At 43.5% G+C, this 11688-nt stretch overlaps 1 protein-coding gene across 2 annotated transcripts in view; it reads right to left on the reverse strand.

Annotated features, from left to right (window-relative positions):
* The window catches only part of ASB11 (ankyrin repeat and SOCS box containing 11), a 39577-nt gene extending 36640 nt beyond the window's left edge, over positions 1-2937 (reverse strand). The window contains exon 1 of one of the 2 annotated variants that reach the window (XM_074967279.1): positions 2607-2937. In XM_074967279.1, the coding sequence (XP_074823380.1) occupies positions 2607-2784 (178 nt within the window). In that variant the 5' untranslated portion in view covers positions 2785-2937. The remainder of the gene's footprint in view (positions 1-2606) is intronic. The other variant, XM_074967269.1, reaches the window with a different exon arrangement.
* Positions 2938-11688: the final 8751 nt, after the last annotated feature.

Below are 11688 nucleotides of genomic sequence, written 5' to 3' on the forward strand. Positions count from 1 at the left end.
TTTCCGTATTTCCCAATCTATTCTCTGCCTCCGCACCCAGAGCTGTCTCTCATCTCATCCGCTCTGCATTTCAATCAGGCAGCTTCCCCCTCCATGTTGCCTGAGCCCAGCAGAAGGCCACTAAGGGTATGTCTACACTGCAGTTAGACACCTGTTCCTGGCCTGTGCCAGCTGACTCAGGCTTGCAGAGCTCGAGCTAGGGGGCTATTATATTGCAGTGTAGACATTGGGCTTGGGCTGCAGCCTGAGCTCTAGGACCCTCCCTCCTCACAGGTCAAGCTCCAGCCTGAGCCCAAATGTCTACACTGCCGTTAAACAGCCCCTAAGCCTGAGCCCTGTGAGCTCAAGTCAGCTGGCACAAGCTAGCCATAGATTTTTAATTGCAGAGTAGACATACCCATTGAGCACAGAAGAGACAAGCTCCCGGCCCTCAGTTTCAGTCACCAGTCCCAACCGAGTCTGCAGTGGCAAGGTTACAACGCCAAATTTGGGCAGATTTTCACAGGAATGGCAAAAGGATACAAAGGACCATCCTGCCAGATTGCAAGTCCTTGCTCCAAAGTGTGGGAGCACTAGTTCTTCTCAAATAAAAGGCCACCCGAATTTTTGAACACAGGCAGAACAATGGATTTTTCCCTAGCCTTGCTCTCAGAAAATGCTGAAACATTTTGGCTGCAAGTTATGTATGTATATATACACATATTCTATTCACCCTGAGGCAGACACCTGACATGAAAAATTTCAGTCTGAACAGTTAAAACTTTGGCAAAGTTATATAATGGGAAGCAGCCAGCAACCTTAATAATAGACGGTGCTTCCACCCCCACCTCTAATTAACCTAACACACACACACACACACACACACACACTGTGCTGCATATACAAACATTTCACACACGTCTATACTGTATGTATATATTTACACACTTCATGTTACATAAAGCAGGCACTCTTCTCACCATGAGAATGCACACACATATTTCCATGTCAGCTACAGCAACATACCTCCCTGAAACGTGTGGCAAATGTAGTTCCCATAAGGGGCATCTCTTAACTCCCCGGTTACCAAAGGCATGTCTGAAATTTTTTGTCCTTTCTAAGTTTCTACAGATAATTTAAGCAGCTCTGCTGCTGCTTCTCTCAACATTGCTTTACTTTAGGCTGTGACACTGTATCTGTAATCCAATCTAGTGCGCAGGCAACAACATCACATGACCTTGTGTTTTGAAAGATTATCCTTGATGGCTATTTGCAAATGGCAACCTGCAGATAAACATATGATGGAGTCCTGGTAACTTTGTATGCACTTAGATAAAGAATCTGTATACAGGTGGGAAAAGCCAATTATCAAATATTTCATGAAATTTAAATTAAGGCATATGTAATAAGTACTTAATAAATTAACAGCACTCTTTTCTAATAAACCATAAGATAGATTCTAACACATTGCAGAGATGGGGATAAATAACTATTTAGTCTGCTTTATATGAGCTTGGTAATAAGTTGCTGTATCTTCACTTTGGCCCAGATTCTGATACTCTTACAATGAGTTGTCATCTTACACTGCAAATAGTTCCACTCGCTTCCATAGGACCACTCACAGAGTAAGACTGAAGTTTTCCATGTCAGGTGTCTGCCTCAGGCTGAATAGAATATGTGTATATATACACATCCTGAATAAGAGTCTCAGAGTCTAGCCCCTAATAAGAATGATGTCACTAAATACTGTGTCTTTATGATTTAATTAGGAAATCAATTACTGGTTAGCAGTTATTTTTAAAGCCATAACACGTTTTAATTAAAAGTGACAGGTTTCAGAGTGCTAGCCATGTTAGTCTGTGTCAACAAAAACAATGAGGAGTCCTTGTAGCACCTTAGAGACTAACAAATTTATTTGGGCCACAAGGACTCCTCGTTGTTGTTTTTTAATTAGAAGTGTTACTTTTGTGTTAATTCCTATCAATGCACTATTGTGACAAATGTGTTTAAGTCTGTAGAAACACTACTTGGAAAGAAACAAATGGGAAAATGATTCTTTGGAGGCCCATTACGTATAGTCATTTCCATACTTTTGGTTTCACAGGAATTTTAGCTATGCTCTTTCTTATGGTCTGGTTCAAAAGAACATGGACACTAGACTTAGATCCAGTCAGGCATTAATTACACCCTTCCTGGTATCTTTCTTCAGAAAACCCACAGTCTAAACCTCTTCCCTAAATGCTCTCTGGTTGTAAACTAGGATACATAGTAAAACCCTTGTCACTCACACAGTTGACTCTGACAAGTTCTTTGCTTCCCAAAGCAAACTTCTTCATTTACTTTACTATTATTCTATATTTACTATACTTAAACAAGTGTTGTTCACAGTCAAGCTGGCTAACTGATAGAGAGTCTCATATTTTGCATGCCTAAAACATGCCAACCCATATTGCTTCTGCAAAGACTTCGGAAGTGGAATGCACTTGTGGCCAGAACAAAACATACATTTTACACATTTATCAATCGCCTCCTCAACCTACAGCAACACAGTGGTTAAAATCTAATTTCTCAAGGCATAAAACTTAGAACACGGCTCAATTCTTTAGTGCCCATAATTAACATTTTACCTGGCGCTATTCCATAGATCTCTTCTGCTATCCTGGCAGCCTCTTTTCTGTTGCCTTTAACAATATAGAAGTGGGTCAGCAGAGCCAGAGAAATCTTAATTAAAAGCTTGAAGCAAAATAAAGCAAAGATTGCAAAATAGATGTTGTTAAAAGCATGGAGTATAGAATTGCCCTCCATTTTGGCTTGCTCTTTGAAGTTTCCCAGGTCTGCTAAGTTTCACCAGGCTATAACTGGTATCATATGACATCTATTTTCAACCCTCCAGCACTTGCTGTTCCTCAGTTACCAAAAATACATTCCATTTTTATTCTGGGACAGCCACTGATGTTGAATATGTTGAAGTTGGATATGAGTCAGCAGTGTGCCCTCGTTGCCAAGAAGGCCAATGGCATTTTGGGATGTATAAGTAGGGGCATAGCGAGCAGATCGAGGGACGTGATCGTTCCCCTCTATTCGACACTGGTGAGGCCTCATCTGGAGTACTGTGTCCAGTTTTGGGCCCCACACTACAAGAAGGATGTGGATAAATTGGAGAGAGTCCAGCGAAGGGCAACAAAAATGATTAGGGGTCTAGAGCACATGACTTATGAGGAGAGGCTGAGGGAGCTGGGATTGTTTAGTCTGCAGAAGAGAAGAATGAGGGGAGATTTGATAGCTGCTTTCAACTACCTGAAAGGGGGTTCCAAAGAGGATGGCTCTAGACTGTTCTCAATGGTAGCAGATGACAGAACGAGGAGTAATGGTCTCAAGTTGCAATGGGGGAGGTTTAGATTGGATATTAGGAAAAACTTTTTCACTAAGAGGGTGGTGAAACACTGGAATGCGTTACCTAGGGAGGTGGTAGAATCTCCTTCCTTAGAGGTTTTTAAGGTCAGGCTTGACAAAGCCCTGGCTGGGATAATTTAACTGGGAATTGGTCCTGCTTCGAGCAGGGGGTTGGACTAGATGACCTTCTGGGGTCCCTTCCAACCCTGATATTCTATGATTCTATGATTCTATGAATAACAATGCTGGGTATTAAATCATTTCATGGTTTTATTGGGCTGTAATTATGTCAAGTACTGACATTTTCCCATCTCTGGATGACAGAAAACACTATGTGGATATTCACTACAAATACCATGACGCACACTGAAGAAACTGAAACAATGGTTTTCATAATGTATAGGTGTAATTTTTGAAAATTAGAGATGTTACCTCTCGGGGATTAGGTTGACTTTTCTTTTCCTGAGAGGCACATGGCTCCTATACAGACCAAAGCACTTTGGCAGTATGTATTTAGGTGAATGCACAATCCTCCCATTATTTAAGTTCCTCTTAAAAACCACTTCTCCCATAAGTCCCAGAAGTGAGTTTATGATGTAAAAACCCCAAGTCATTAAGCCAACCAACCCTCCCACTCATGATGTCCCAGTGCTTCCCAATTTGTGTGTCTGTGGTAGGGTCCAATCCTGCAAAGGGATCTGCATGGGCAGGCAGGACTTTATGCTAGCTCAGCATCCCAGTCAATCTCCTTGAGGGTAGGGGAATATGTGTGTGTGTACTCAATATCCCCACACACTTTGTCAGCACTAAACAAATAAATAATATCTGGGGGAGGGGAATAGTCTAGAAACGAGGAAGGAACCATCTCACTCCTTCCTGCAAGTTCACCTGCAGCCCAAGCGCAGAGAAAGACTGTAGCCTTCAGTGAACTTGGACCTCAAGGTCATACCAGCTGTGGAGAAAGACCTCCCTTCTTAAAGATACCTCATAGTTGGACATGTGGAACAAAATATTACAGTGAATTATTTCCCTGACAACTTCAAGTGCAGTTATTTGGTTTCCCCCTTCTCCTCCCAACTTTCCAGCATTCCAACTATCCCCATGTCACGCTTCAGCACTTCAGTCTCTCAGCTACCACTAGAATAAAAAATACAGGTACTTGCCCGCTGGTGTTCGGATCCCAGTGACTAGCACCCCTTACAGTGACTGCTTAGACAGACTGATAAAAGGGGAAGAGAAAAGAAAAACTGTTTGGTGAAAAAAAAAAGCACAATTCAAGTGAAGCAGTCTGTCACCTTTGAAGCTAACTGTGATACTGTAAAGAAGTTTAATATGCGCCACATGTTAATAAGAAAGGAAGTGTTTATGCACACCACCTGCTTTCCCTCTCACAAGTGCATAACTACTGCAATGGTTCACCTGGATAAGTAAAATAATGTATTATCAGCTAACTTAATGCAATTTAGCAAATGAAAATAAGGGGAAGAGCCAGTATCATGTGACCAGCCAGCTCTCCACAGACAGGTGTCTGAGAACTGCTGCAACAGAAAATATAAATGGTTACTTACTGTAACTGTGGTTCTTCGAGATGTGATGCAGATGTTTATTCCACTTAGGTATATGCACACCCAGCGCACTGGAGCCAGAGAATTTTGCCTAGCAGTACCTGTAGAGGGGCGGCACCCATGCCTCATGGCCCTAGCCCCTCCCCGGGGATATATGAGATGGCACTGCCTCAATGCCCCTGAGTTCCTTCACACCAAACACCCCGACAGAGACCAAATTCTGATGCAGAAGGGACAAAGAGTGGGTTAGTGTGCCACTGTACCCCATATTCTTCATAATAGTATGATTGTGATATGATTATAACATAATTATGATGCATCTGCTATAAGATATGTCATGTAAGGTGCCATGGAAAAGTTATGATTTGCTGAATATGATTATCCTACTTGTATGCATGTATCATTTTTGAATCTGAAGTTATGAATATTAACTATGTATCTGTATTTCAAATGTGTTTATTCTGGGTGACATCCACAACTAGCCTTTCAGGTACAACAATGAAGAAGCCAGACAGTGCTGACGGCCCATCAGCAAAGACAATGGACTATGGGAGAGCTTAGCCTTCTTGTGAATGTTTCAGTCAGCTTGTAAGTAATGGCTACTATGACTCTGCAAGGGCATGTGACCAGACCACATGATCCTGAGCTCCATTTGGGTACCTGTATTTTTCCACAAGCTGGACTGGGAACTGTGTTTTGAAACAAAGGATTCCTGCCCTATGGTAAAGCTATATAAGGTGGGGTGTGACATCATCTAGTGGCAGAGGTGAAAGTAAGCCGGTGCGCCGTACAAGGACCAGCTTTCCCAGACAGCAATTTAAAGCCCTGGGGTAGTGGCAGCAGGGCTGCAGTGGGGATTTAAAGGGCCCCGGAGCTCCAGCTGCCACTACTGCCCTGGCCCTTTAAATCCCCGCCTGAGCCCTGCTGCCCGAGCCCCAGGGAAGCGGTCGTAGTTGGGAGCCCCCAGGGCTCTTCAGTGATTTAAAGGGCCAGGGCTCCGCTGCAGTAGCAGCAGCTGGAGCCCTGGACCCTTTAAATCGCCCCCGAGCCCTGGGGCTCCCAGCTGCCTCTGCAGCTGGTAGCTCAGGGGTGATTTAAAGGGCCCCGGGCTCCCAGCCACCACTACTGCAGCTGGAGTCCCGGGCCCTTTAAATCAAGATTTAAAGGGCCCAGGAATTTAAGGCCCTGCCTCTTCTGGTTAAGGCCACGCCTCTTCCAGTTGAGGCCACGCCCCCTGCTCAGGACTCCGGTGTACCGGTAAGTCCTCTAACTTACTTTCACCCCTGTCTAGGGGCCTCATTCTCAACACAAGAGAACTCCTGAAAACACCTTAGGAACAAAGGCTGAACGAGGGGAAGTACTGGTCCCAGACTAAAAGGATTTCTAGCCTGTGTATGGAAACCTGGTGGACTGCTTGTATCATCAGCCAGGGTGAGAAATTGATAATTCATATCCAATCTACCTAATATTTTAGGCTTAGTTTGTGTTTTGTTTACTTTCCTGGTAATCTACTTTGGTCTGTTTGCTATCACTTATAATCAATTAAAATCTACCTTTTTTATTTAATAAACTTGTTTTTTGCTTTATCTAAATCAGTATGCCTTTGAAGTGTATGGGGAAAATCTCAGCTTGGTTAACACATGCTTGTTGCATATTCTTCTCCACATCGAAGGAGGGGCGAACTATTTATGAGTTTACATTGTACAAATCCCTGTGCAGTGGAAGATGGTATAATTTTGGGTTTATACTCCAGAGGGGGGGTGCGTGTCTGGGGAGCTGGGATTATCTTGGCTGTAGCCTCTCTATTGTTGTTTCATGCAGTGGCTGGCTAGAGCTTTCATGCAACTGCAGCTGGGTGTGTCCCTGCCTGTGTGAATGCTAGGGGGAGTGTAAGACCTGGAGCTTGTCACAGCAGCACAGTGTGAGAGGGAGCCCAGGCTGGTAAGATACAGGGCTCAGTAGTACCTCAGTTCCAGGTGGCACTCCAGGGGAAACCCGTCACAGTCAGGAATACATGTCTGCATCACATGTCAAAGAACCAGTTATAGTAAGTAACTGTTTCTTCTTCAAGTAGATGCAGCTGTGTATTCCACGGGGGTGACTCACAAGCAGTACCCATAGGAGGTGGGGCTCAGAAGGATTGCAGGTCTGCCTTCCCAAAGTTTGCATCTACTCTGGATGCTGCAGTAATGGCATAAAGGTTGATAAAAAAATGTAATCAACAAACACGTGCATCCCTGCAAATGTCCAATGCTGAGACATCACTTAAGAATGTCATTGACGTAGCTTGCGCTCTCATAGAAGGAGCTTGCATCTGTTGAGGGGGCATAGTCAAAGGTATTTCATGTGCAGCCTTGATACAGGAAGTTATCCATTTAGAGACCATCTGTGAAGAGACCACCCAGCCCTTCATATGATCTGCATATGACACAAACAGATGAGGTGAAGCATGAAAGGGTTTAGTCCTGTCCAGATAGAAGGCTAGCCATCATCTGACATCTAATGTGTGAAGGTGCTGCTCCTCCAGAAATGAATGTGATTTAGGAAAGAACACAAGCAAATATAGCTCCTGGTTCAAATGAAACTGAGAGACTGCTTTAGCCACAAATTTCAGGTGTGACCGCAACTTCACTGTGTCTTTGGAGAGTTGCATGGAAGGAGGCTCTGCCATCAAAGCCTGCAATTCACAGACTCTCCTTGCTGATGTTATCATCACCAGGAATGCAGTTTTTTGACAGAATAGGGGAAAGAGACAAGATGCCCAAGGCTTGAACGGAGGTCCCATCAGAGCCACTAAGACTGTATTAAGGTCCTGCACCAGTGGATGGAGACAAAGAAGCTCTTTTAAGAATCTTGTTACCATAGCACTGGAAAATACCGGTCTTCCATAAATGGAAGGATGAAACGCTGAAATTGCTGCCCAGTGCACCTTCAATGAGCTAAGCGTAAGGTGCAGCAAATACTCTGCAAATACTCAGCAAATACTCCAAGATATCCTGGACACAAGCCAGCATTGGCTGAACTTCATGGGCCAACAACCACATTGAAAACTACTTCCATTTTGCTGAATAAGCCATTCTGGTAGAGGGCTTTCTGCTGTTGAGGAGCACTTGTCAAACAACTGCCAGACACCCTTCTCATTCACCCCCAGAGCAGCCACACATCGAAATGCAGGGAGCTGAGCACAGGATGCAAAATGTGACCATGATCCTGTGTGATCAGGTCGGGCTAGAGAAAAAGAGGTACAGGAGGCTGAACTGACAACATGAGAAGTCAGAAAATCAGTGCTATCTCGACCATGCCAGAGCAATGAGGATGAGCTTGGCCTGATTTGCTTTCATCTCAGAAATGACCCGTGGAATAATTGGGCTTGAAGGAAAAGTGCATAGGAGAGCCAATTGTCAGCTGAGGTGGAAGGCATTGGACAATGAGCCTGAACTGAGACTTTCTCAGTTGCAGAACAGATGGCATTTCCTGTTGTCCTTTGTAGCAAATAGGTGAATCATCAGGATGACCCAAGCTGCAAATATGACTCGCAAAGCACTGGGCTTCAGAGACCACTCATGACCCAGCTCAAAATTGCTGTTGAGATGTTTTGTGAGATTATTTTGGACCCCAGGCAAGTGATTGGCTATCAGAGTGATACTCTCCTCAATGAAGAACTGCCACAGCTTGATTGCCTCTTGGAAGAGCATCCTGGAGTGTTCACATAATACATCACGGTGGTATTGTCAGTAAATATGTGAACCACTCAGCCCCTGATGCAGTCTCAAATAGTGAAATGAAGCTTCCTGGTCCAATCAAAGACCCTGAACTTTCAGCAACTCCAGGTGTGCTCCTCAACCCATCAGGGAGGCATCAGAGACAACCGTCCTGGTTGGTAAAGGCCAGATGAAGGGAACGCCCTGACATACATTCCTCTGAACCATCCACCGCTGCAAGGAGTCCAGCAGGGAGGCAGAGCAAACTGTCCCAGGGGTGAAGAGTTGGAAGGTAAACTGTCCTGAGCCACATTTGAATAGTGCAAAGACACACCCTTGTGAGCCAAACCACTTATGTGTATGTGGATATGTGGCCTAAGAGCCTTAGGCACATTTGAACTGTCATGGAAGGTTGAGACTACAGACCAAGACAAAGTCAGTGAATCATCTGAAAACAGTCCACTGGTAGAAACACTCCCGAACTTGTAGAGTCTGTTAAGGCCCCAAAGAACTCAATTTTCTGAGTGGGGACAAGTGTTGACCTCCCAGTGTTTAGGATGAGTTCCAGATGTCAAGTAAGTGCAGTGTAACATGTACGTGAAAGAGAACTTCTTTTCTGGACCTGTCCCTTAGGAACCAGTTGTCCAGATACAGGAAGTTGTGGATTCCCTTCTTCCCGAGGTACGCCTTCACCATGACAGTACATTTGGTAAAAACTCAGGGGGCAGAAGAGAGAGCAAAAGGAAGGACACAGTGTACTGCAAATGGTGATTCTGCATGACAAACCCACAGTGCCAAAACAGGCCTTGGGGCCGGCTTGAGAAGGTGCTGCTTTAGGCGATGGTCTCTAGCCACCCATTTCATGAACATTCACAGATTGAATGCCACTCTTTGACGTGAGCCTCACCTAAGCAGAGCACCTTGGGAGAGGGTCACTGTTGGGGGTCACCCACACACACATGACAATGTTTTAACCCTGGCGAGGGCAATACCAGGGAAAACAATTAAGCTAACTACTAATACTGTTACTAAGGGTACTAACTATATACAACTAAGTCAAAGGGGAATTGTGAGGTGAAGAACCACACAGAGCTCCGACTCCAGCCATGAGTGGTGAGAAGGAACTGAAGGGGGCTTGAGGCAGTGCCACCTCATAAAGCCAGGGAAGAAGCTATGGCCATGAGACACGAGTGTTGCCTCCTATGGGCATTGCTAGAAAAAATTCTCCAGCACCAGTGAGCTGGGCATGCACACACCTAAATGGAATACACAGCTGCATCTACTCAAAGGAGGATTTGAAATGATTTCTTCTCCCCTCCTCTGCCCTGGCCAAATAGGAAGTCCATTCCTGTGCAATGCTGGACAATGTGAACGTAAGAGGATGCAAACATTGCTAACTTCCAACAAAGGAAGGTTATTAGACAATAGCATTGCTCGTTGGTGGAAAAAAATAGCATTTACAGCGTAAAAAAAAAGAAGTCTATTCTCTAAGGGGGAAAATTATCCCTAGGCACAAATCCTAGCCACCTGGCTTGAGGATTTAACCCCAAACTGAACCAGAAATGTTCTTAAAACTTGGTAGAAAACTCACCTCTTGTCCAGAATTTCAGCTAAAGGACTCATCAACTACTGCCTGCATAGTCACAGATAAGGCAGACAGCTAAATAGTTGTGTCATAAACTATCATTGCACATGTTGAAAGGCGTTAACTGAAGAGCAGGGTTTTTTTAAATCAAACCTCAAACACTAGTTTCTGAACTTCTCAAAGATGTGGGGAGTGGAGGCAGGTGAGAATGACTAAGCCTCAACAGCAACTCATTTTCAATAAAAATAAAGAGGAGTCCTTGTGGCACCTTAGAGACTAACAAATTTATTTGGGCATAAGCTTTCATGGGCTAGAACCCACTTCATCAGATGCATGGAGTGGAAATATAGGAGCAGGTCTAAATACATGAAAGGATGGGGGTTACCTTACCACCTGTGAGGTCAGTCTAACGAGATAAATCAAACAACAACAGGATACCAAGGGAGGAAAAGTAACTTTTGAAGTGGTAATGAGAGTGGCCCATTACAGACAGTTGACAAGAAGGTGTGAGTAACAGTAGGGAGAAATTAGTATTGGGAAAATTAGGTTTAGGTTTTGTAATTGTATAAGTCAGTCTTTATTCAGGCCTAATCTGATGGTAGCCAGTTTGCAAATTAATTCCAGTTCTGCAGCTTCACATTGGAGTCTGGTTTTGAAGTTTTTTTGTTGAAGAATTGCCACTTTTAGGTCTGTTATTGAGTGACCAGAGAGACTGAAGAGTTCTCCTACTGGTTTTTGAATGTTATGATTTCTGATGTGTACTATGCTTAGTATATAGCATTTTTCCCCCTTTGAAATTCTGCTGTTCTATTTAAGGGAGGGGGGATATTTAGTAAAGCTGATAAGTCTGTATTTTTGGGGGACAAACTTAAATCCTTAGAAGTCCAGGCATGGATGAAAGGTGAAACAGTAACCAAACAGATCAATAAATACCAAAAGGAAAATAAATTTATATTAAAATTATACAGAAAGCCTTGAGCACAAAAATGATTAAACATTACAATTTGATATACCTTTATAGATCTATCCAGACCCTTAAAAAAGCATCTGAATATCATACAATAAGGAGGCATTCATACTTCACTTGATACTTGTTCTGATTTTAACAGGAGGTTATTTTACATTATCAACATGCTGTTATGTATGTTCACAGTGTCTGTACAGAGTGTCTAGGCACAAGAGGCAAGGTCTCACATGCTATGGAATGCAAATCAGTTTAAGATTTCCATCATCTTTGAAATAAGAAAGTAGGTCAAACCACTCAAGTTTTCAAGATGACCCGCTCCATCAAGAAGAGGGAAATGTCTTCTGTAATCCTTAATTCAAAAGGTCTGTTTCAGACTTTGCTCCATTTAAGACACATTATTTCTTCAGTTGGTTTGATTCACTGTTTGGTAACACTTAATGGATATTATTTGTAAAAGTGGAAAACACATTTCACAATTGTATCTTCAGATTTTTTTTT

Source organism: Natator depressus, chromosome 1 (assembly GCF_965152275.1).
Source record: "Natator depressus isolate rNatDep1 chromosome 1, rNatDep2.hap1, whole genome shotgun sequence".
Lineage (NCBI taxonomy): Eukaryota > Metazoa > Chordata > Testudines > Cheloniidae > Natator > Natator depressus.